The 22,722-nt window shown below is 51.1% G+C and overlaps 2 protein-coding genes across 10 annotated transcripts in view; one reads left to right on the top strand and one right to left on the bottom strand.

The window, feature by feature from the left end:
* Positions 1-230: 230 nt before the first annotated feature.
* LOC127394953 (methanethiol oxidase-like) lies at positions 231-16,370 on the bottom strand. Of its 6 annotated transcripts, XM_051641300.1 has the most exons (14): positions 16,175-16,370; positions 15,304-15,400; positions 12,885-12,924; positions 9,032-9,085; positions 7,926-8,038; positions 6,687-6,872; positions 6,309-6,429; positions 5,264-5,446; positions 5,008-5,186; positions 3,975-4,053; positions 3,400-3,521; positions 2,572-2,664; positions 1,886-2,004; positions 231-980 (listed from the first exon to the last, which is right to left on the bottom strand). In XM_051641300.1, the coding sequence occupies exons 4-14, from the start codon at positions 9,036-9,038 to the stop codon at positions 818-820; spliced, it is 1,365 nt and encodes a 454-aa protein (XP_051497260.1). In that variant the 5' UTR covers positions 9,039-9,085; positions 12,885-12,924; positions 15,304-15,400; positions 16,175-16,370; the 3' UTR covers positions 231-817. The 6 variants fall into 6 exon arrangements, with proteins under 6 accessions (XP_051497260.1, XP_051497261.1, XP_051497259.1 ...); XM_051641301.1 differs by lacking the exon at positions 15,304-15,400 and having other exon boundaries at positions 16,175-16,328; XM_051641299.1 differs by lacking the exon at positions 15,304-15,400 and having other exon boundaries at positions 7,926-7,998; positions 16,175-16,225.
* POGZ (pogo transposable element derived with ZNF domain) overlaps positions 15,893-22,722 on the top strand; it is a 27,771-nt gene continuing 20,941 nt past the window's right edge. For 2 of the 4 annotated variants that reach the window (XM_051641274.1, XM_051641271.1), the window contains exon 1: positions 16,605-16,871. The gene's annotated coding sequence lies outside the window, so the exon portion shown is untranslated. Of the gene's footprint in view, positions 15,983-16,604; positions 16,872-18,266; positions 18,533-22,722 lie in introns of those variants that run through there. The other 2 variants (XM_051641273.1, XM_051641272.1) reach the window with 2 other exon arrangements.

Raw genomic sequence — 22,722 nt, 5'->3', positions numbered from 1 at the left:
GGAAAGCAACAGACCTGCAGAGGCAGGAAAGAGCATCAGGCCCAAGGATCAGCTCTGGGAAGATGCAGCAGGTGCTGGCAAGAGAAGGATGGTGGACTTGTGAGTGCTTTTCTGTTCAAGAAGTTCCAGGACACCTGAAAGACAATCCCTGCAGGCACCACCTGGCCCTGGCACAGCTACAGAGCAGCCTCTGCAGCCTCCTCCAGCCTCAGACAAGACAGAGCTCCACCTGACTTGAAGAACAATTTTATTGGTGATTCTTATAACATCAGTGTACACGTTAAAATATAACCCAGCTCCAGAAACCTGTGGCTTCAGATCAGATGCACATGATTTTCAGAGTGTCTGCTGTGAAGCACTGATGAATTTATGAGGAAATTAAGCTTTGCAGGGCAGGACACTCTTGTCCTGAGGCAAGTGCTACGAATGTATCCTTCTTATGGAGTTTCTCAGGACCAGCTTCTCCACCAACAAACAAGGGCAAAGCAAAGTGGCACTAAACAAGGCAAACAGTCCTTAAAAGACTGGTGACCTTGGCCTTGAAACCTACAGTCAACAGGGAGCTTGTGAAAGAGAAAGAAGGAGCAGAAGACCTGAGATGGAGATCATGGCTCAGAGAGATTCACTTGGATGCCTCAGAATGAGAAGTGGAGCTTCTGTGGTTCACCTAAAATTGATCAGGGCACAAAGTTCCAGCTGAATGGATTCACCTCTACAAAAGGGCAGTGGAAGGTAGGGAGGACAAAGAAGTAGAAAGAGAAAAAAAAGACAGGAAAAATAAACCCCAAAACAAAGCAAAACCAGCTCCAGACAACAATCACATCCAGATATCAGAGGTACAGTCTCCACCAGGGTAACGAATCTCATGAGCCAGGACAGGCCCATCAGGCTCCTTCCCAAAATCCACTAGGAAGTTTTGATTCACTTTCAATCCACCTCTCTCAGTGTCCACATCAATCTGCAGCATGACAGAGCCTTCCCTGAAAAAGGGACAAAAAAACAGATATTGGGAAAAGGATTTGTACTTGTTGCTCCTCTTCTATATCAGGGGAGAATTTGTCTTTGGTTAATAGAAGATGGAAAGAATCCCAGATTCCAAATGGGCCTCAGGTCTCACAAGTGAGTTACATCAGCTCAGTGAAACCTGCCGCCTCAAATTAGCAATGAATGAGAATTAATAGTTGTTACTTATGAAGGACCAGGTAAGCTGCACTGTGCCCTCCTGTGGCCGCCTGGAAATCATCTCCTTGCTTCCCCAAGATGAATAGACTGCAGGAGCTCTGCTCTGGAGCCAGGCTGGGAGAGTTGGGGTGTTGAGCCTGGAGAGGAGAAGGCTCCAGGGAGAGCTTAGAGCAGCTTCCAGTGCCTGAAGGGGCTCCAGGAAAGCTGGGGAGGGGCTTGGGACAAGGGCAGGGAGGGATGGGATGAGAGGGAGGGATGAAAACTGGGAGAGGGAGCTGGAGGTTGGAGATGAGGAGGGAATTGTGGAGGGTGAGGGTGGGGAGAGCCTGGGCCAGGCTGCCCAGGGAAGCTGTGGCTGCCCCATCCCTGGCAGTGTTGAAGGGCAGGTTGGATGGGGCTTGGAGCAGCCTGGGCTGCTGGGAGGTGTCCCTGCCCGTGGCAGGGGGTTGGGACTGGATGATCTTAAAGGTCCCTCCAACTCAAACCATTCTATGATTCTGATTCTATGATCCACTCAAAGGCAGTCTGGAAGTACTACAGATTCCAGGAGGCTACATCACATTCATTGGTTTCTTCCCATTCTCCCCTTCTTCCAACTCAACCATGATTCCAACAGTGTTTGCAGAGCCCAGCTGGTGTGTCCATGTCACTAGGTAAGAGATCTGGCTTGTGCAGCCAACCTGGTTTACCAAGGTTTACTTACTTGAGAAGCTCTGGGTAGAACTGCTTGTCCCACCCGCTGTAGAGCGACGTGGTGACGTACAACCTCTTCCCATCCAAGCTGAGCTGAAGCATCTGAGGTCCACCCTGCACCCTCTTCCCCTGAAACCAGAGCAAGGAACAAGGAGCTCAAGAGAAGCTGTTGAGGTTGAACAAAAGAAATGCAACAGCAAGGAGAAACCACCCAGCATGGCAGCTCTGCTACTCAGAGAACCACCCAGCACCCTGAACTCCGTGACACAGGAGCAGCACATCCCCTCTTTTGGGGAGAGAACAGGTTTTATTGGGATTCTTATTCCTCACAATTAATTCACAGACTACCACACACACACCCACTGCAGGATGGTTTAGTGCTTCAACCATCAGTTGTTGAAAGGTGCTCAGGACAACACTGGCAGGGTGCTGGATGCACTGCACCCCTTCCCATCAGCCAGATGACACCAGGGAAGGTGTCACTACACAGGTACAGTGGAACAGCTTGTCCAATTCCACCTAGGATCCAGAGCACTTTCCAGGATTTACCAGCTTCAGGCCAGGCTGTGACATCTGCCCAGGCTGTGAGCCAGACACCACCTCAGACAGGGCTTTGGAGGCTGTGCACCTGGCTGAGGTGTGGGGAGGGATCACAATGAGCAGAGCTCTGACAACACCCACATTAGCAAAACTTACTTTGATCACAAATGGCTCGGGCTGACACTGCAGTTCCTGGTCTTCCACCACGGTGACAGGCCCCCCTGTGGTGATGCTGCCTCCCAGGAACACCTGCAACCAGGGAAGGGGTGAGGGAAGGGGACAGCATCTGCTGGCAGGGGGACTAGAAGGCAATGTGGGGACAATTCTCATAGAATCATAGCATGGTTTGGGTGGGAAGGGACCTTCAAGATCATCTAGATCCAACCCCCTGCATGGGCAAGGACACCTCCCACCAGCCCAGGCTGCTCCAAGCCCCATCCAACCTGCCCTTCAGCACTGCCAGGGATGGGGCAGCCACAGCTTCCCTGGGCAACCTGGGCCAGGGTCTCACCACCCTCACACTCCAATTTCTTCCTGATGTCCAACCTAAATCTCCCCTCTTCCAGTTTAAAACTATTCCCCATCATCCTATCACTACAAACCCTGGTGAAAAGCCCCTCCCCAGCTTTCCTGGAGCCCCTTCAGGCACTGGAAGGTGCTCTCAGGTCTCCCTGGAGCCTTCTCCTCTCCAGGCTGGACACCCCAACTCTCCCAGCCTGTCTCCAGAGCAGAGCTGCTCCAGCCCAAGGATCATCTTTGTGGCCTCCTCTGGTCTTGCTCCAAGAGCTCTAAGTCCTTCCTGTGCTGACGGCTCCAGAACTGGACACAGTTCTCCAGGTGGGGTCTCACGAGTGAGAAGTAGAAGGGCAGAAAGTAAAAGTAAAGTAAACTGAAGAAAAACGACACCGTCATTTTCTCCCTGTGAGCAAGGCCAAGTTAAGAAGACTGCACTGCCCCCCTAACACCCCTCCTGGTGCTGCCCACCTGTCCCACCAGCTTGGGCTGGCGGGTGCTGGAGATGTCGTACTGCCGGACGTCCCCGTGCAGCCAGTTGCTGAAGTACAGGAACCTGTCGTCCAGCGAGATCAGGATGTCAGTGATGAGCCCTTCAGGGAGATGTCCAGGAGCAAAGTCAGGGAAGGGACAGGGACCCAGCAGCACACAAGGCCACAGCCTATTGTATTTCAAAATTCTAGTCATGGCAGCCTCAGAAAAGTAAGTTAAGCTGTGGGTTGAACAAACTCAACCATCCCTGGAAACCTGGCGCCCATTGGGAGGCTGGACCAGCTCCTGGAGACTCAGGAGTGCTGTGAGCTCCTGGTGGAATCTCCAAGGATTCTCCAGGAGAAACTAACCTCAAGCACTGAGCAGTGTGGGAGCAAGAGGTCTGGTGATCTCCTACCTGGTGGCCCATCAGCAAGGCCAGTTTGGTTGCACAACCAGGAATTCAGTATTTCACAAGGGGAGAGTTTGTCATTTGAGGATCAGTTTTTGCAGAAAGCTTCACTGTACCAGGGAACTGAAGAGGACAACACCCCATTTCTTCTCCAAACACTTACCAGGCATCTCAGGGAGAAGCCACCCTTGCACCTTCTTGCTGGGTACTTGGATCACCTTCTCTGCTGCCCAGTCTCCTTTCTGCAGAGGCACAGGAGAGATGACAGTGTTGTCATTGCCACCAGGGCTCAGCTGCCAGAGCAGGGGAGAAGCAGCAGACTGTGCTATTTATTTGACAGGTCCTGCACAGAGGTGACAGGCACACCCCAAATCAGTGTTACCAGGGGGGGAGGATGGTGACTGTACTGCCAGGGAGAAGGTTAAGCACAAAATCACAGAATTATTGAGGCTGGAAAGGACCTCTGAGATCATCAAGTCCAGCCTATGACCTGACACCACCACATCTCCAGACCATGGCACCAAGTGCCACCTCCAGCCTTTCCTTGAACACCTGCAGGGACGGTGCCTCCATCACTGCCCTGGGCAGGTCATTTCAATGTCTGATCACCCTTTCCATGAGGAAGTGCTTCCTGATACCCAACCTAAACCTCCCCTGGAGCAGCTTCAGGCAGTGTCCCCTGGTTCTGTCACTAGCTGCCTGATGACACTGTGCAAGAACCCCCCAAAGAGACTGCTCCAGCAGCAGAGCTCAGGACCACAGCTCAGTGTCCTGCCTGTCTCCAGCCCACCCTCTAAAAGGCCACAGTTCTACCTCCATGGCCCCATCAACCTCCCTCCATCCTCTGCTCTCAGCTCCTCCTTGTGCTGCCCAGCCCTGGCACTGGTGGTGTTTGCTGACCACTGTGCTGCTGAGCTGCTGCTGCAGCCACTTCCTCCCTGCAACTGCTTCCTGCACGGTCCTGTGTCCAGGTGATCCCCAATGTTGTCAAGACCTCCCCCTCTCTGAAGCTTTCACAACTCATTAACTGTGATGAACATGATCAACAAGTGGAGAGCAGGAGAGCTGCAAGTGGCTGGAATTAGACTGGAATTAGGAACCATATATACATATTTTTAATCCAAATTCTGTCTGCCAAGGGGGGATGTGTGACTGGTGGGGCTGGAGCTGTGCTTGCCAGGGCTGCCCCTCCTCACCTGGGTCTTGTAGAACCGGTGCACGGCCCCGCTCAGGGCACACCCAACAAAGCCCTGAGCAGCATCTGGGTCGTGGAGGAACCGGATCTCCAGGGGGATGGAGCCCTTCCCCAGGTCGATGGACTGCAGGAGGGTGTGGGTGCTCCAGTCCCACACGTTAATGCAGCGGCCGTAATGCCCTGAGGGGCCAGAACAAGATGTTATTTCAACAAAGAGACACTTTGGCTTCCCAAGAGTCTCAACAACCCTCCCTCACCTCTCTCCACATCAGCCGGGTTGAATCCATCTGCCAGGACTTTGGGGGCTCCCCATTCTGTGCTCATCAGGACATTGTGTCGTGGCTGGTACCAGAAATCATAACCCAGGGAGGGCACCTTTCCCCCCTTCTCCCAATTTCCTTTCACTTCAAAGGTCTCTCCATCCAGCAAGATAAAGCTACCTGAGACAGGAACAGCAGAGAATTGTTTGAAGGCATCCACACCAGGCCATGGCTTTAAGATAAATCACACATTAATATTTAAATATCTGGTTTCCAAACAGGCTGTAAAATTCAATCCTGTGCTCCAGGAAAATGTCCTGACTCTGTTGGTGTCACTTCTGTGGTCTAAGGCAGATGAAACCTGGATTTTTAAAGAACCTCATCACATTGTGATAATTTTTTTAAGCTCCAGCTTGCTCTACTTCTACTCAAGTCATTCCAATAATCAGGGAGCCCTCCTAGAGCATGTTTCCATGAAGGGCTGAGGAGTCCAGAGGAGTCACCTCTGTTTTCTTTTGCTTGCCACAATAACCTTGAACTACAACCACAACACACAGCTGCTCAAGGACACTGCCCATGATCCAGGAGAGAAAAACCTGGGAGAAGGAGCAGGGTTCACCATCTGAAGCACATTTCTCCTAAGAGCCAGTGCTCCTTTTTAGATGTCAGGTGTTTTACAGCTGAACAGGTAACAACACTGCCAGGCAAGGATCCTTCAGAAGTTTTAAATAAGTAATGGCAGTGAGAAAGGATCAATTTTCATTAGACAATGAGACAAAGGGGATTTAGGTGGGCAACAGGATCCCAAGTCACACTGAGCTGATACAGATCATGCTCAAAAGCAGTTCCTCCTGGCTTCATGCTGAAGTGACCCAAATGAAATGTGTTGATGGGATTTTTCCAGCTCTGCAGCCTGTACTTGGGACCATTGGTACTTCACAGAATCATGGGATGCCCACACCTGCCAGGTAGGGCCTGTGCCAGCAAAGACACAAGTTTAAGGTCATGCACTTTGTTCTAGGGTAAGGAAGGGGCTCAATACCTTTTCCATTGCCAGAAGGATCTCCCAGACAGCTGATCAAGATGTCACCAGTGCTCAGGCAGTGTGAGGTGTGAGGGTTGGCCACGTTCCCCTTCCAGAATAACTCCACAGGCTCAACAATCTAGAGGAAGTACACACACCCCACAGTCACCCCCCAGCTTCCCTGGGCAACCTGTTCCATTGCCTTCCTACTCTCATGGTGAAGAATTTCTTCCCGATGTCTGACCTAAATCTCCCCTCTTTCAGTTTAAAACCATCACCCCTTGTCCTGTCACTGCCCTCTCTGGTGAAAAGCCCCTTCCCAGCCTTCCTGGAGCCCCTTCAGGCACTGGAGCCTCAAGTAATCTAAACTAATCAGCCTAAATAAACTAAAGATACCTTATGGATTCTAGGAGCTCTCGAGTCTGTTCCTACATCCACCACGTAGACCCGAGAGGAGATCAGGCTTGGGAGAATCAGGCGGTTCCTGCTCTTGGTGGTGTCTCCAAAGCAGCTGCTGCAGCTGTTCCACCCCGAGTGGTGGAGCTCGTCCCTCAGGTTGGGCATGGGCAGGCGGTGGATCACCTGCAAAGCCAGGCACAGACTCAAGGTGCAGCCAGGGATGGTTGTTGGTTTTTTTTCCCCCAGGCAAAGAAATGGGTCTTTATGTCAAAGCATAAATGAATAAAGAGCAGAAGGAAGCTGCTGTTTGCAGCAGCATCCCTCAGCCTGAGACAGGCAGAGCTGGGAAGTGGGAGAAGGAAGTTGGACACCATGACTGCACAGCATTTGTTAGATCTTGTACACTATTAAACTAATCCAGATCTTCTAAAGACTCTAATTAAGGAGACATGAAATAATGATATGCCAAAAAAAAAACCAGAAAACCCATCACTTGCTGATGTGTTGCAAGGCTGTGACTTCATGTCCCTGATCTGAGCTGGGCTGACTGGGGCAGTGACACATCCCTTGGCACTCTTGCTTCTGATTTTTACTTTTCCTCTGCCTGGCTAAGAGAAGTTGCAAGATTCCAGCTGAGTTTTGTCAGAGTCTTAGGAGATTGGTTTCCTCCACTCCACTACAATAACCCCCCCTAAGCAGCAGCTTTAGCAAAAAAGAAATTATGAAAATCTTGATTTCCAAGCCAGGTGCTTTGCTACCCCAAGACATGGAGCTCGGGGTCTGAGGCAGCTTCAGCAGTTTGTGTCACACAAGCCCTGCAGGGCTCAGTGCAGTTTGGTGCACACTCCTTGCAGGGACAGACTGAGCAGCTCCAGGACAGTCACACTGGTATTTTGGATCTGGTCTGTTGGCTGCCACCCACCCTCATCTTTCCATTTAGGGAGTAAATGGATTAGATCTGTAAAGCCTGATGTGCAGCATTTCTAGAGTTAACACTCATGCTCAGTGCAAATCACTGATAGTGCTGCAAACAGAACCAACAAAATCCTGAGCACAAAAACACCCTGAGTGTGTCCTGAGACTGACAAGACAAACATGAGCTTTGAGGAACCTAACAACAAAACCCGCAGAGGGTTTGACTGGTTCTCCTACACCCACAAATACCTACTTGGAAATGATTCCGGGAAGCCCCACAAGCACCACCTCAGGCACCAGAGCCACCCCACACCCAGGTACCTGGCAGTAGTGTGGAGACTTGGGATCAACATCCACAGTGGCCAGGTAGTCAGGCCTGTCGATGCCCGTGTTCCTGTAGATACAAGGCAAGTACACAATCTCCTCCCGGGGACCTTTCAAGGCAGAAGTCTTTAATGCACCAAAAGGAACCATTTTTTTGCAAATATTCTCTGGATTTAATCTCTCTGTCTGTAAACTGACATTCTCCTGAGGCAGCAGGACCTCAGGATTTCCATTTCATGGAAAACCACTGAGAGTGCTTTGCTGGAGTGGCCAGGAATGGCCAGCAGAAAGTGCTTCCTCAACTGAGGGGCCTTTCCCTCACCCCTTGTCCCTAAGAGGCTCCAGGGTTGCAATTATTTTCCTGAAAAAAGACAGTGCTGGAGACCCCCTCCCCACCTGCAAGGCCACCTCAAGCCCCTCCCCAGCCCCACAGTGAGGACTCCCTGCTGCCACGGTTCACTCTACCTGTGCCAAAAGCCTGTTTATTACCACCTCTAAAATTTAGGCTTTTAAAAGATATCAAAGGCTCTGACACTATCAACAGCCACAGCAAAATGCCCCCAGGGCTTCAGTGAGGCTCAGGATGTAGCTGGGCACTGCCAGGAGGAGCAGAATGTGACTTCTGTGGATGAGAAGTTTGCCACTAACCTGTGTCACACAGAACACCCCACAGCCCTTTCTCCTGACTCCCCCCTCTCCTGTCCTAGACTGTCCCTTGCTTTAGGAGAGAGTCTGAGGGCAGGCTGGGAAGGTCTCCAGCCAAAACCACCCCTGAAACATTCCATTTTCTTTAGGCTAAACACCCCCAACATCCCTCAAGCAAAGCTCTTTGTGTGACACAGAAAAGCAGAAGAGTTTGCTGAGTGTTGGCAGCTCCCAGCCCAGACCCACCAGGTCTCAGTGCTGCAGGTCAGTGACAGCTTGCATGCTTGGCCCAGAGCTGGGTGCAAAATGAAATAAAATCATCTCTTCTGATACTTAAAGTCTCCTTGGCCTGGCTAATTAATGAGCCACTCTGGAAGGCACTGTCCTGCTCTTCACCTAATTTGAAAACAATTCATTTCCTGAAGGCCTGGATTGAGAGATGATGTTGCAGCACTTGCCTTTCATGGCATCCAGAGGAGTTGCATATCCTGGGCCACGTGCTCCACATTTTGCTGATTGGAGAAAAAAAAAAAAAAGTTATTTTAATCTTCAAATTATTTCAAAGCACATCTCTAGTACTGAGACATTGACTTTGTGTTCAGAGCTTGACAAATCTCAGACCCAGCTTTCACATTGGCAAACACTTGACTCCAGCCAGTGCTGAGGTCACGTGGGTTTCTGAAAATGTTTGACACCCAGAAATGATGGGAAGTTGGGGCCTTTGTTTCAAGGAGCTCAGCCTCACAATTATCAAGCACATTCATATATGCCAAGAGCCTGCGCATTTAAGAAAATTGTGTTAAATGTTTCACAGAGCTGCTGAATCACTGCCAGATGAGTGAGGAGACAGATTGCCCCATTTGAACAACCCATTTCATGATTACTGGAAAGCCAAAGACAGAACCTGTGCAGTTTGCTTTAACTGCTTCATTGGACAACTGCCCTTTTCCACAGGTGAAAATACAATAATAGTTATAATGGTATTATAATTAATAGATTAATTTTACATTAATCAATATAATTATATGTTATAGATTAGTATTGTATTATTCTATAATAAAGTTACATTAACAAGCCTGATTCCTCCTTTCTCCCTTACTCTACTAGACCTAGGGCAGGACACTGGCCTTGCAGAGCAAGACAAACAAAAGCAGCTCCTCCTTTCTGGAACACCAGTCCTTTTCCTAGTGACAAATTATACAAGCAGACATTAATTATCTGTTAAACTTTTGAGGAGCAGTCCAAGACCTGACCCCCCGGCTGCCAAGGGCAGGTTCTCCAGGTCTTGTGACCCATCAATCACCACCAGCTCCTCCAAGGTCCAAGGGGCTGGATTTAACTGACTCCTGACACCCTCTTTTACACAAAACTTCCTGCAGCTGCCACGGCCCTGGAGACACAACAGTCCCTGCCCTGGCTGCACACACTTGCAGTTTGTTAGAGAGCAAAGCAAAAGACAATTGCACTATTAGGACTTACAAAAGCACAAAACGATAAACATTGAGGAGATGCTTCTGCTGAGTCAGGATCATTCTTTTTGGCTGGGTACTAACGGCTTGTTTGTTGGGTTTTTTTTTCACTAAGTTCTACCATCTTACCCTGGCTTGTGAAGCCACAATGTGCAGAGTCCCCCCTGCAAGTTACACCACAATGTGTCCACAGGGAAAGAAGCTGCCATCTCTGCAGTTCCCTCCCTCCATTTCCTGTCCGTGTATCCAAGCGTTAAAGTCCGTAAAAATTACATGGTTTATCACAAAAACATGAGCAGAAAGCTAAATTCTGGTTCTTTAGTTTCCCGGAACCTTCCCAAGCGTCACTCGGGTTCACAAACAACCCAGAGCAGCGGGTCCAAGCGCTCGTTTCGGGCTGTAAATGCTGAGGTGCTAAAGAGACGTTTAGTGGCAGCACCAAAGGCATTCCTGACAGCGCTAAAGCTGCTTGTTCGACACCACAGGGGTTCCCGTAGCCTGAAGAAGTAAATAAACCCTCTCATAGTGGGAGGAAAGACAGGAAAGGCTGAACTTGAGCCCCGCCAAGTCCCCCGCTTCCAAGTCCCTGCGCGCAGAACGGGAGCCCAAAGCAGCGGGTCCCGCGGGAGCCGGGGCTGGGTCTCTGGAGGGGTCTCTGGGGGGGTCTCTGGGGCTGGATCTTTGGGGCTGGGTCTCTGGATCTCTTACCCATGTCGCTCGGGCGCTGCTGGGTGCGGAGCTCAGCCTGGAGAGGGTCGGATCGGCAGGAGAGCAGGGGCGGGCAGGACGGAAGAGGCGCTGCCAAGGGGAGGATCCAGGGAGCTGGGACCGCGGGGACAAACTTCAGCCCCGCTTCCCGGGAAGGGGGGGAAGAGGCTCCCGGAGCTGGGGCTGCTCTGGAGCTGCTGCGCTTCCCACTTGCTCCTGTTTAGATTCCAGGTATCTTTGAGCTGGGATTTTGTACCCAAGCAACTGCCTTTTCCAGCAGCAATAGGGGAAGCGGTTGTGCTTAAAACCTCCCGATTTTGGGCAAAGTTTCACGCTCCTCGAGGTCACAGCCCGCCAGACCAGACCAGGGCTCCCACCTGTGTCTGCCTGGGCAGGCAGCAGCGATCCTAACTTCTGGTGGCCCTTCAGTCCCCTCAAGAGGGCAGCTACAAAAAGACAACCCTACTGCTGGAAGCGTCACAGGATTGTCTTACAGAGCCTGTCAAGTTGGCAGCTGCCCTGGAGGATGGTCCTTTCCTCCTCTGATACAGCCTTGTCTGTCCAACAGCTCCTTCCCTCCTCAGCTTTTCATTTTAAGATACTACTTCACTACAAATAAGCTTGAGTCAGTGTTTTTTTAAGCTGCTATTAAACAATGTAAGTTATTTCATAGACTTGAGAGACTATGTCCTTAGGAGACATGAACTGAAGATCCACCTCAAGGCATCAGACCTTTTCAGCCCAATGTGCTCCTGAGGAGCCCCAAGGGCCTCTCAGCCTCACAAACATCACTCCAGTGTCAGCATCTACCACCTGAGTTTCAGCAGAGTGGGTGGGAATGCTGTCACCTCAGCAATGACCCTCTGCTGCTGCCATCGAAGGCATCAATAGCTGCAGGTCACCAGGAGGCCAGGCAGGACCCTCCACACATCCATGACATCCCATCCAAGGAGCAATGCTGCTGGAGAGCAGGGGCAGCACCTCACACGTCCAGATTGACCAGGCAATCCTTCACTCCTGTTTACATTATCTGAGCCAACAAGGAACACATCATTGCTGAGAACAAAATGTCATGACATAAGATCAGTGTTGCCCCCAGCTCTGGGATTGTGGCACACCTCAGGATCTGTCTGTCCCAAACACAAAACCAGAGAGGGGCCAAGAGGAGTTTGTCCACACCTGGAGGCTCTGGCACAGCCCTGGGAGGCAGCCTGAGGCTGGGAAGTTGCAGAAGAGGCACTTGAGGTCAAATGGAGTGTTTGCCAAAGAGGGTGGTTGGGAACAGCCTGGTGAAAACGTTCCAAACAGCTCGGGAGGGAGGTGAGACAGGACTGGGTTTGAAAAATAAATGCACCAGCAGCCACAAATGCCTTCATATGGTCCTTCCCACCCTCACCTACACCCTCTGCAGCTCCTGCTGTGACACCCCAAGCTGCAGCTCAGACCCTGCAGCACCCCTGGCAAGCATGAGCCTGAACTCTGCATCGAGTCATTAATCTCATTAAAGTGTCATCACTGAGATTTGCAAACACACTTTATCAGAGCAGAATACTTTTTATCAACTCATCTACATGTCTTGTCTAGGGAGAGGGTTGTAATAGATCATTGTATTTATAGCAGCACAGGAGGAATGTGCAGGTAGGGCCAAACCCCCTTGTTCCTGGCCCGGCCCTTCCCACGGCATCCAAACCCTCCCAAGTCACTCCAGGGTTGATCGTGACGAAATTACAAGCACCAGATGTTTAGAGAAACTGCAAAGGGAAATCTCAGCTGGGACTTGACACGACAAACAAAACCAGTGATTAAAAAGACAGAGATTTTTACAGCCACAACAGCTTCCTGCAGGGAAGTATCTTGATCCTGGGCCAAATCCCAGGGTCCTGGAGCTAAGGAATCCGACGCTGCTTTTGTGAACTCCCCTTGAGCAGGTTCTGCTGCAGAGACAGGGTGTTTGCCTAAGCAATTAGGCTAATTATTTTGTGGATGATATTGTCTAGTAACTCCAAGTAAAGACCTTCAAGAGTTAATCTGGTTCCCTAGGAACCTCATATTGTCACAGCTCATTTAAGGAAAAAAAAAAAAAAGGAAAAAAAAGATGATTCCAAAGAAAACCAAACAACAGGTTGCTCCTTACCTCTCTGCAGCACATTGAAACAGCTTGGCAGAATTTCACCCTAAAAATAGAAATGGAAGGGGTTTAAAGTTATTTTTAGCAATATTTTCAAAGACATGAGTGGTGATTGATGCTTCAAAGTTTGGTGGTTTAAAGAGCTCAAGTACCTCCTGGTCCCTCTGCTTCCACTGAGCACCAGGACCCAGAGGGGGCAGGGGAGGAATTTCCTACCTTTAGTTATCACGAAGAAACATTGGAGAAAAGAGAAACACTTACAGGTCCAAACTATTGAGAAGCAGAGCCCTGTGTTACACGTTGAAAATGTCAACGAGTTACAATGTATTTTAGACTCGAGCATGGAACCAATTAATGAGCATCCTCGGGTATCCCAGGGACCCATCTGTGCCAAGTATTAAGGACAAACACCTCACAGAGGACTCCCCAAACCCAGACTTTCCAGGTAAAACAACACATTTGATTCCTGCCTCCTAAGGAAGAGCATTTTAGGAAGAGCTGGAGACACTGATTTCAATGTTTGCTTGAAAAAAAATGAGAGCAAAGTTCAAAACTTTGCATGTAGGTTAAAATACAGAACAAGTGGTTGTTTCAGCTCATCCAGATCTAAAAATTCCAGTTAACTCTGAGCTCACCACAAACAGCATCAGCTGAACCCAAGTGTTAATGCAGTGGGACAAATGGTTCTGTCATCAAAAGTAAACAGGGAAATGTTCTGTACTTAAAGTGATGAAATAATAGAACCAAGAAACTGAAAGAGAAGCTGCAGAGCTAATTTCATCCTCTAGTGGCAATTTCTGCTCCCTCCAAACCTTTATTTCCTTCTCTAGCCACCCCCACGGTATTTTTTGAATAGATTATAAGAGAACTCTGCTCCACCCTGTTCCAGTCTCAGAGCTGAAGCAGATCCTGCTCTCCCCAGACCTCCCGGTGAATCTCCCTCTGCTGCAGGTGGTTCCCAGCCCAGCCCCTTGGCAAAGCTCCCAGCGCAGCACCTGCCCAAACCCCTGGCAACCTGCAGGGGGAAGACCCAACGTTCCAACCCACTCTCATCGGAAGACACACGTTATCAGTGGAGCTTTCCTAAAGAAACAGGGATTTTATTTTTTTGGAGCAAGACTCTCCTCTCTTGCTGCCTCATCAATTTGTGCATTTCCATTTCAGAATTCCTCCTTCTTCCACAGCCTTTCCTCCTGGACAGGGCAGAAATGACAAATAACTGGCCAAGAGTGATGTGATGATTTAAAACAGCTGCTTTCTCATCAATTCCATCTGAACTCGAGGGCTGCAGAACATACAAAGACAAAACCACCCCGGGGAGTGTTTATGGTTTCTGCCTTTCTTTTGTTTTGTTGGTTTTTTGTTTAAACTTTGGGTTTTGTTTTTTTTTAACCTTTGGTCTAAGGAACATTTTCAGACAAGGAAGAAACCAAGTTTGGGATTAGCAGATGATAACTTTTTTTTCCAGTGGTAAACAATAATTAGTCACCAGCCAGTAAGAAAGGACTTTGCTGGTCACTCTGAATTCCACCCACAAACTCCATCTCTCCCATTGCTGGGACAAATGGCTGGATCGTCCTTAATTTAAGGGAAAAAACAGCTTTTATTCATAGCTTCTACTTCCAAATGATATTTAAAAACAAGTTAAAAATGCTATTAATATATTAAATAATGCTTCACCTAAGGCAGAGGCTAGGAAGCACAATTAGGAACACAAATGCCTAATGAGTGATGATCATGTTTGTCACTGAGATTGGTGCCAGAAGCTCAGATGAGGACACAGCCCCTTGTGTGTGTGACTTGTAGGTGACAGTGACATGAAAACACTTCCCTCCAGCACAGGGTGAAGAGCCTGGTGCACAGGCTGAGCCAGGCACAACACCTGGGAACTCCTGGAGACCACCAGCAGCACATTAATGTGCTTATTTAATGAAGCACAGAGTAACAAGCCACATTCTGGCACCCCCCAGGTGTCCCAGCCCAGGGGAAGCAGAGTGCTCACCAAGACCCTGAGAGTGTTTTCAGATAAATACATTAAAAAACATTTCAAAGTGTGCTGAAGAGAAAAAATGTTTATAAAATGTATTCCTGTATTTTTGCTAAATACATGAACTGTTAATAAGACCCATGCATTGTTTAACCATGCTGCCTTCAGTACCCAGCCTGCACTGTGTGCAGTGAAAAGCAGTATGATCCATCACTGCTAAATTATTCACAATAAGTTCATTATTAAAGATAGAATCACAATAATAAGTCCCTTATTAAAGACATAAACCATCTGAATTTATGCTAGAGAGAAATGCAGTCAGATGGTTTGACAGGGGAGGAAACTTTGGGTGGCACCAGCCCAGCAAGGTACTTAAGCAAATGGAGGGTTTAAAGCATTTATGTAGTTGCTTTGATTGTGTTTGGATCAGTTAAATACCTCATGGTACAGAGGCTGAAGTGTCTGCTGAAGCAAAGCCCTCACATCTAGGCAGCTCCTGAGGCTGGTCTGTGCTCCCAGGAAACCTTCACAGGAGCTGTGGGAAAGTTTATGGCAGTTTAATCCTCATCCAACCTGCCCTTGGACACTTCCAGGGATGGGGCAGCCACAGCTTCCCTGGGCAACCTGTCCCAGGGTCTCTCCACCCTCACACAGCTTCCTCAAGGGGCAACCCCTGCACCAACTTCTCACCCGAGCCTCACAGAAGGGACATAGAACATAAAGAATAGTTTCATCAAAAAGAAGTCTTAACAACGTTTGGACCTCGGAAGTCCCTTTTCATCACTAAACGGATCCTGTTTGGAGACACAGCCACCAGCTATAGATTTTAATCACAGCAACGTCGCTGGTTATTGAACGTCTTGTGGCTGGTGGGTTTCAGTCCCAAATCCCCATCAGCAGCTCTCCTCACCTCCCCCAAGAAAACTAAAGGCTCCGAGGCAGGCTGGACTCTGGGGCAGCACTGGCAGCCACCGAAACCATCCGGCAGTTGAGGCATCCAGACCTAACTCCAGCACCCATAACCCGACGCCTGCAGATGGTAGCCTCGACCCTCGCCCAGCCCTGGCGCCTGCAGGGTCTGAGGCGCCACGAGAGGCGGGAAATTCCAAGGCTCCAGGTGAGGCCAAAGGCAACAAATGAAGGGGGGTGGGGGGGACACAAGCCCTCAGGGGCAGATTCCAGCCGGCGACCCCCCCCCCCCCACAAAACCCAACAGACCCTCTACAGCCCCCTCACCCCTGAGGGAAGGGGCAGCCGGGCCCAGCCGCCCCTCACGGGGGGGAGGACCAGGCGCCCCCTCGGAGCCCACCTGAGGCGATGGCGGCGAGGCCGTGAGGCGGCGCTGGGCCTCGGGCGGGCCCGCCGGCGGGTCCCCCTCCCCGCAGCCCCTCCCGGGGGTCCCCCCGCCCCCCCCCTCCCGCCCGTGCTCGTTCGGAGCCGCCGCCCGGTGAGCGCGGGGGGGGGGGTGGGGGGGGTCGGGGGGGGGGTCGCCCCCTCAGAGGCGGCGGCGGGCCCGGTGACGTCACCGCGCCGCACGCCAATCGCCGCGCGGCCCAGGAGGAAATGACGTCACCGTATCCCTCCGCCGGCCAGGTCCCCTTTTTGTGTGTGTGTGTGTGTATGTGTGTGTGGCTGCGCGTATCAGCCCGCCGGGCGCGCTTTTCCCCCCCGATTATTATCCCCTCTTCTTTCCTCCCCTCCCCCCTCCGTTTCGCTGGGTGGGTGGGTGGGGAGGGGGGGGCAGAGACACGCCAACCACGCAGCCGCCCACCCCCCCCCCCCCCCCCACCTCAGCGAGAACGCAGGGAGGGCGAGCAGCAACAAGAGATAGTCCCTCCGCCGCCTCCTCCTCCTCCTCCGCCGCGCGGGCCCCGGGGCTGATGCCACCTGCCCTGCCCGGCCGGTCGCCTCTCCCGGAGCGCGGCGGGGCGCGGCGGGGACGCCGGCGCGGGGCCCTGTGAGACCGAGCGGCTGAGGTGGCGGCGGGAGAAGCGGCGGCGCGGAAGGTGAGAGCCCGTTATGTGGGGGGGGGGGGGAGGGGGCGGCGGGTGGTGACCGTTGGAACCGGTTGGAACCGCCCGGGTCTGGGGGAGAAAGAGCTCGGGGGGTGTGTGTGGGGGGGGGGGGTGTGGGGGGGTCGGAGCGCGCGGTGCACAAAGCGGCGGCGGCGGGAGGAGGGAGGGCGGGGGGCGGGGAGGAACCGGGGCCGGGGAGGAGCCGCGCGGCGGCGGGACCGGGGGGCGCGGGGGAGGCGGAGGGATCCGCGCACACCCCCCCCCCTCTCCGCCGCGGGGCGGGGGGCGGTGAAGCGGCACCGGCAGCTCCCTCCGCCCCCCGCGCCGGGGACCCCGCGGGGCCGCCCCCGCCGCTCGCCCGGTCGCCATCCCCGCCGGGGGAGGGGGCGGCCGCGTCCCCGCCGCCTTGTCTCCCCCTCCTCCCTTTCCCATGGCTGGTGCTGGGTGGGCGGCCATGTTGGGCACAGGGATTATTTTTCTTTCTTAGCCGCCACAATACGCCGAGGGTGGGTTTCGCGTTGCTTCTCTGCAGAAACGTCCTTTTCGCCCCCTTTTTACGGCAGGCTGAGGGCGGGGGGAGGCTCTGTCCAGCCCTGGGAGGGTGAGACCCCCCCCCCTTGGCCTGCCGGGTCTCCCCCTGTCCCCGCCGCCCGGCCCGGGGCTCCCTCCGGTGTCACGCCGGGTGACAGGGGGGCTGCCCCCGCCTCCCCCCGCAGCCCCGCTCAGTTGGGTGTAAAGGGGAAACTTGTCCCTGGTTCCCCGGGCCCGCTCTCCATCCTCGCCCGCCGCCACCTCCCGCCCCCGGCCCGGGCTCTCCCCCCCCAGGAGGCCCAGATGTGCCCGCTGGGCTGGCCCGGGCCAGGAATTCGGTGGAGCAGGTTGTTCTGGAGAAGGACTCGCACAGAACGCCTCACGGCTGGTTCCTCTGCTTGCAGACACTAACAATTAGGTGCTTGTCAGCCCGGCCCTCGCTGGGCTCCGGAGCCCGGGCGACCCTCGCTCTGCTCCTTCCCCTTGGCTGGGATGTGACACGAAGCCTGTGGAGATGGAGGGGAGGCTCAAATCCTGCTGCCCAGCACCTGTGCAGGAAACACGGAACACACAACAACACACACGGCTTTATTTTTATTAGCTTGGCAGCAGTTGCAGCTGTCACCAAGACGTGCCAAGCCGGGCAGGAGTGTGATCGGAAGTGGGGGCAGAGGATGGGGGGTGTGTCTGTTGCTTCTTTTAGGAAATACTTTGCAAGGAGGCATGAATTGGGCATCTTCCCTGCTCTGGTTCTCCACCTATAGTGTCGCATAGCTTCAGGTTGCTGCAGTTGTTAGTTTTTTATCCTTGAATGTCAAGCCAGGCTCAGGCTGCACGGCTGGTTCTCACCGTGCAGTTATTGGTGTGTGTAAGGGCTGCCCACCCAGAGAGCTCGCTCTCCTGTGCTGCTTTCAGCTCTTGCTGTGTGTGTGGGGTCTTGCAGTTGGTCTTGTGGATATAAATGGTTACCTTGTTTGTGTGAGGGTCCCTGCAGCTGCTCAGATACTGCCAGAGAGCTCCAGCTGTCCTCAGGCCAGCAGACCTGCATCCACGTTGACACGGGTGGAGTGTTTCCTGCTGTCTCCAGCTACAGCCCCACTTGGGCCTCTCAGAGCTTCCAGGTAGCTCCACGCTCACAAAGTGTGCCCAGAATGTTAAGCTAGTCAGAAACAGTTTGTTTTCATCACTCTGCAGCTCAAACTTTAAGGTAGATAACCATCATTATTATTGAATATGTAATAATACATTTTAATTAGGAGGCATCACGCACTTCAAAGCCTCTAATAAAACATACAGGCTTTTAAACAACAGTGTGATAGGAAATGAAATATGCCCTTTGAAATAATTTCAGTGCCCAGCAAAGTCAAGTCAACCACATCAGTCAACAGAGAGTAAATTTCCCTTGGCCTGAAGGATGGAGCTGCTGAACTCTGGCACTCAGCTCGTGCCTTTGGAGGTGCTGCTCCTGGTGAGCAGCCCTGAGAACATCACCCAGTGGGTGTTTCCATCACCTGGATTGTATCTGTTTTAGGCTGTGCCAGTGAGTTGTCAAACACCACTGAAGAGCTTTTTCTTCAGGGCAGGGATGGCAGCATGTCTTGATAGGGGAAACCTCTGTAGTGGGATTCATCTGCATTTAGTGTGACCTCGTCAGGTTTATGGGTGCTTAAAAAGTTGAGGTTCATTCTTGCTGTTAAGTGCATGTTATGGGAAGTACATGAGAAAATGGGTAACAAGACAGTGATTCTGTGGAGGCTGCATGTTCACCTGGGGAAGATGTGATGGAGAGACGAAGTGGCTGTTCAGAAGGAGAACTGGGACAAGAGAAGTTGATTTGTGCACTGATTTCTGTCCTGTTGAGCCACCTCCTCAAGCTTATCTGTAGGTCTCTAAAGATAGACCCTCAGTCTTGTGTTCTAGACTTTCTTTCCTGGGCTGACATAGTTGGCAACACTCACAGTTACATCGACAGAGGCCAGTCCAGGCTGGCAAAAAACTGACAGACCTTGGACAAGAACAGGGAAGAGAGATGATACACATGGTGCTGGAGGTGAGTTGGGCTGTACTGGGCAGGACTGACCTCTGCCTCCCCTCAGGGGCTGGAGCAGCCCAGGTCCCTGGTTCCAGGGAGCTGAAGGGATGCAGGTTGCCCAGGGGGTGTTCCCTCCTTCCCCACAAGCCTGGTCACCATCCCACAGTGTCATCTCTCTAGGAGCTGGTGCTGTGGATGTGCTGCAGGGACTGACTCTGCTCTGGGGCTGTTGTGCCCTGTCCCAGGCTGCTGCTGGGACTGATGAGCATGTGAATGCTGTGTGCTCACCCTTGGGTTGGTTCTCCCTGCGTGTTCACTTGGCTTTTTACGTGGCACATTCACATGGAGATGTGTGTTCTCTTCTGGAAATGGGAATCGAGCTTTAAATGAGGGTTCATGAAGATCTGGTGATATCCCTCAAGATGATGGTGTCAGTTATTTAAGAAGGTGCTGCCCATTTTATGATGGTCAGAGTGTAAAAGTGTTTGTGCCTGGAGTTCACTCTTACCCAGGGAAAGGCAGTTCAAGGAGAAGTGGAGGTTCCTGGGTCCTTCCCTGCTCTCTCAAAACTTCCTGCCTTTGGTCTACACGAGGGGGGTGAAGTCTTCCATGTTTTTCCATCAGTCAAATTTGTGGCTGTAGTTGTACCTCTGTGGGTGACACTGTTGGAGGGAGGACACGGTGAAGTCCCAGGTAACAGTCTCTGTCCCTCTGGGATGGTTGTTCCTACCCCTCCTCTTTGTTCTTTAAACAAAATTCACCTTTTTCCTTTACCAAGTCACCTGTGTCATGGAGTACATCTTTATTTCTGACCTGCCAGCGTGCCCTCAAGACTGATTATGTTGCAGATGATTTCACCCAGTAGGCAGAAATTGGGCCACCAGCAGTGCCCTGGCAAGTACTGATTTATTTATACTTTTTTTTTAATTAAGAGCCTTAGAGTGAAGCTTATATAGCAAGAGTGATGCATCCCATCATGTGGGTTTTGAAGAACATTGAACAAGTAATTAATTTGAAGCCCTTTTCCAGAAGTGTGTGCATATTTGGCCTATGGATGTTGCTTTGTGTCCAGTGAGATGGAGCTGTGAATGGAACTGGAAATCCATCACCACCCCTCTCTGGAGGTGGCTTCGGGGGGTCAGAGCCTGGTGCTCCAAGTAGCTCTGGGGATCCCAGCCTCTCCTCCTGCTTCACTCAGTGGGGGAAAGCACAGAGTTCAAACTCACCCTGAGGTGACCAGCCCTTTGTTTGCCACCTCACTTGGATGGGGAACTGGCAAAGTGTTTGTGGATCGAGATGGTTTAGAAGGTGGAAGGTGCCAGTGACTGGGTAAACCAGAGCACAATGGTTTGTCCTTCCCCTCTGCTCAGTCGTTTCTCCCAAGGTAATAGGGACTGGATCCTGTATCTTCCTAACTCTGGGGAAGTGGTTCCTGGGTAAATAATCACAATTGCATCTTGAATTGCAAATTTCAAGGGAGGTTTTTAAGGGTTTTTTTTGCAGCAGGGCGAAGGAGACAAGGGTTTCTCCTTGTCTGCTGGCAGGGTGATCTGCTTGCTTGTGTGCAAATAAAACACCTTCAGTGCTGGATTTCCCCTGGTAGGAGTGATGATGGTGATCAGAGGGTGCAGTTGGGTGGCAGAGGGGAAGGGCTCTTGGCTTTCCCCCCCGTGTGGCACAAGGAGTAGAACCACCTCAGCTGAAGGGTCTGTGTCTGTGCCAGGCTGATCTCTACTGGCTCTTCCTCCGAAGGTTTTCTCCCATTTTCCAACTAAGGGGAGAGAAAATACCTTTCGGTCTGAAAGGCTTTATTTCTTCACTCTGTCTAGAACACTTTGTAATTATTTTTTTTTGTCAATTTTTTTTGGCATCCAGATTTTCAACCAGGCATCTGCCAGCTCTGTGCTGAAAAGCAAAACGTATTTATCACTGGGATTAATCATTTTATTGAGCAAAGCCTTCTTACATACAGAAATATTCAAGATCAAAGCTTTGAAAAACAAAGCTGTTACATTATAGAAGAAAGGAGACATTTTCTTAGTTCAGTTGAGATGCAGAGATGAAATACTCTGCATAATGTGAGGTGGTGTCATAGAAGCTTGTAGCTACGGTCTCTTCAGCGTTTTGTCTTCGCATCTTCCGAGTAATTGTGAGGTGTTGAATAATATATTTTTTACAACATGTGCAGAGCCTCCCTCTGTGGTCCCTGCCCTCCTGGGCAGGTGTTTATGTGCTTTAATGAGGAGAGCAGGTTATTTGTCCTGCCTCTGCAGCCTGCCTGTCGCCGTGGTGTCCGGGCTCAGCCCCAGCCCCTGGGCAGGACACGGATCCTCCACGATTCCCATCCTGGCATCACCAGGAGCAGCTTTGTCCTGGCAGATCCACAGAGGGGTTTATTTTCTAGATGTTTCTGTGAATGATGAATATTGAAAACCAGACAGATGTAGTTATTGATCTGTTGCAGTGCTTATCTGCTCCAGATCTGGTGTACATCCCCCAAGAAATTTTGCTTGGGTTTGCCAAGACCTTGTAATTATAGAAAAGTTCATGTTAACAGGCAGAGAAAATGATATTGAAGGCTCTTTGATTCTTGCTTTCCCCTGCTGAGCAGATCCCCTGCATAAACATGTACTTCAGGGCTTCATTTATTGCAATCTGTCCTCTTACCGTTTGTCATTCAGGAGTTATTTTTGTTGGCTTGTTTGTTTGTTTGTTTTCCTTTGTTTTGGTTTTTTTAACCAGAAGGAAGTTTGAGTTTGTGCTGAGTGATGTGAGCAAGGGCTGGGCATCTCCAGCTGTGCTTCTGACTAAGCCACTGGCTGCCAGGAGCATCTTTGGCAAGTCACTTTCACTGAGCACAGTTTCTCACCTTTGAGATAAGGTTAATAACATTTTTTACACACTGCAGGGTTTGTGTAAATGAGGAAGGTGGTGACACCTCTGAAGGGTGCAGGTAGTGGGTGCTGTGGGGAGGGGGAGCTTTGTCACGCTTGATGTGATACACTTGATTAATTGTATCTTAGGATTATTACAATACTTTGGTTTTTTTATACATATACTAATGTAATTTTGCCAAGAGACTTGATGGGTTTTTATCAGCTGGCTATTTTTTTCTCATTGATTGCAAAATATTTTCCTAATCAGACTAGGTTTAGGCGTATGTTTGTGTGAAAAGTTCAATGAACACATCAAACCACTGTTGCTTTGTGCAGTGTTTAGGAGCAGGAATGTGGATGTGCTAAGCTGGGGCAATGAGGTTTGTGTCCTCTTTATGAGGAG

Source organism: Apus apus, chromosome 27 (assembly GCF_020740795.1).
Source record: "Apus apus isolate bApuApu2 chromosome 27, bApuApu2.pri.cur, whole genome shotgun sequence".
In the NCBI taxonomy this organism is placed as follows: Eukaryota; Metazoa; Chordata; class Aves; order Apodiformes; family Apodidae; genus Apus; species Apus apus.
Note: the sequence above shows the minus strand (reverse complement) of the source record. Positions and strands in the feature narration are given on the sequence as shown.

Bases quoted from the DNA above. Each gene is read 5' to 3' on its own strand.
- LOC127394953 (XM_051641295.1), bottom strand. The intron at 6,873-7,925 runs GTACCTGGGTGT...CTGGCTTTGCAG, and splicing joins AGTCTCCACACTACTGCCAG to GTGATCCACCGCCTGCCCAT. The intron at 2,665-3,399 runs GTGGGCAGCACC...CCCTGGTTGCAG, and splicing joins AGCCCAAGCTGGTGGGACAG to GTGTTCCTGGGAGGCAGCAT.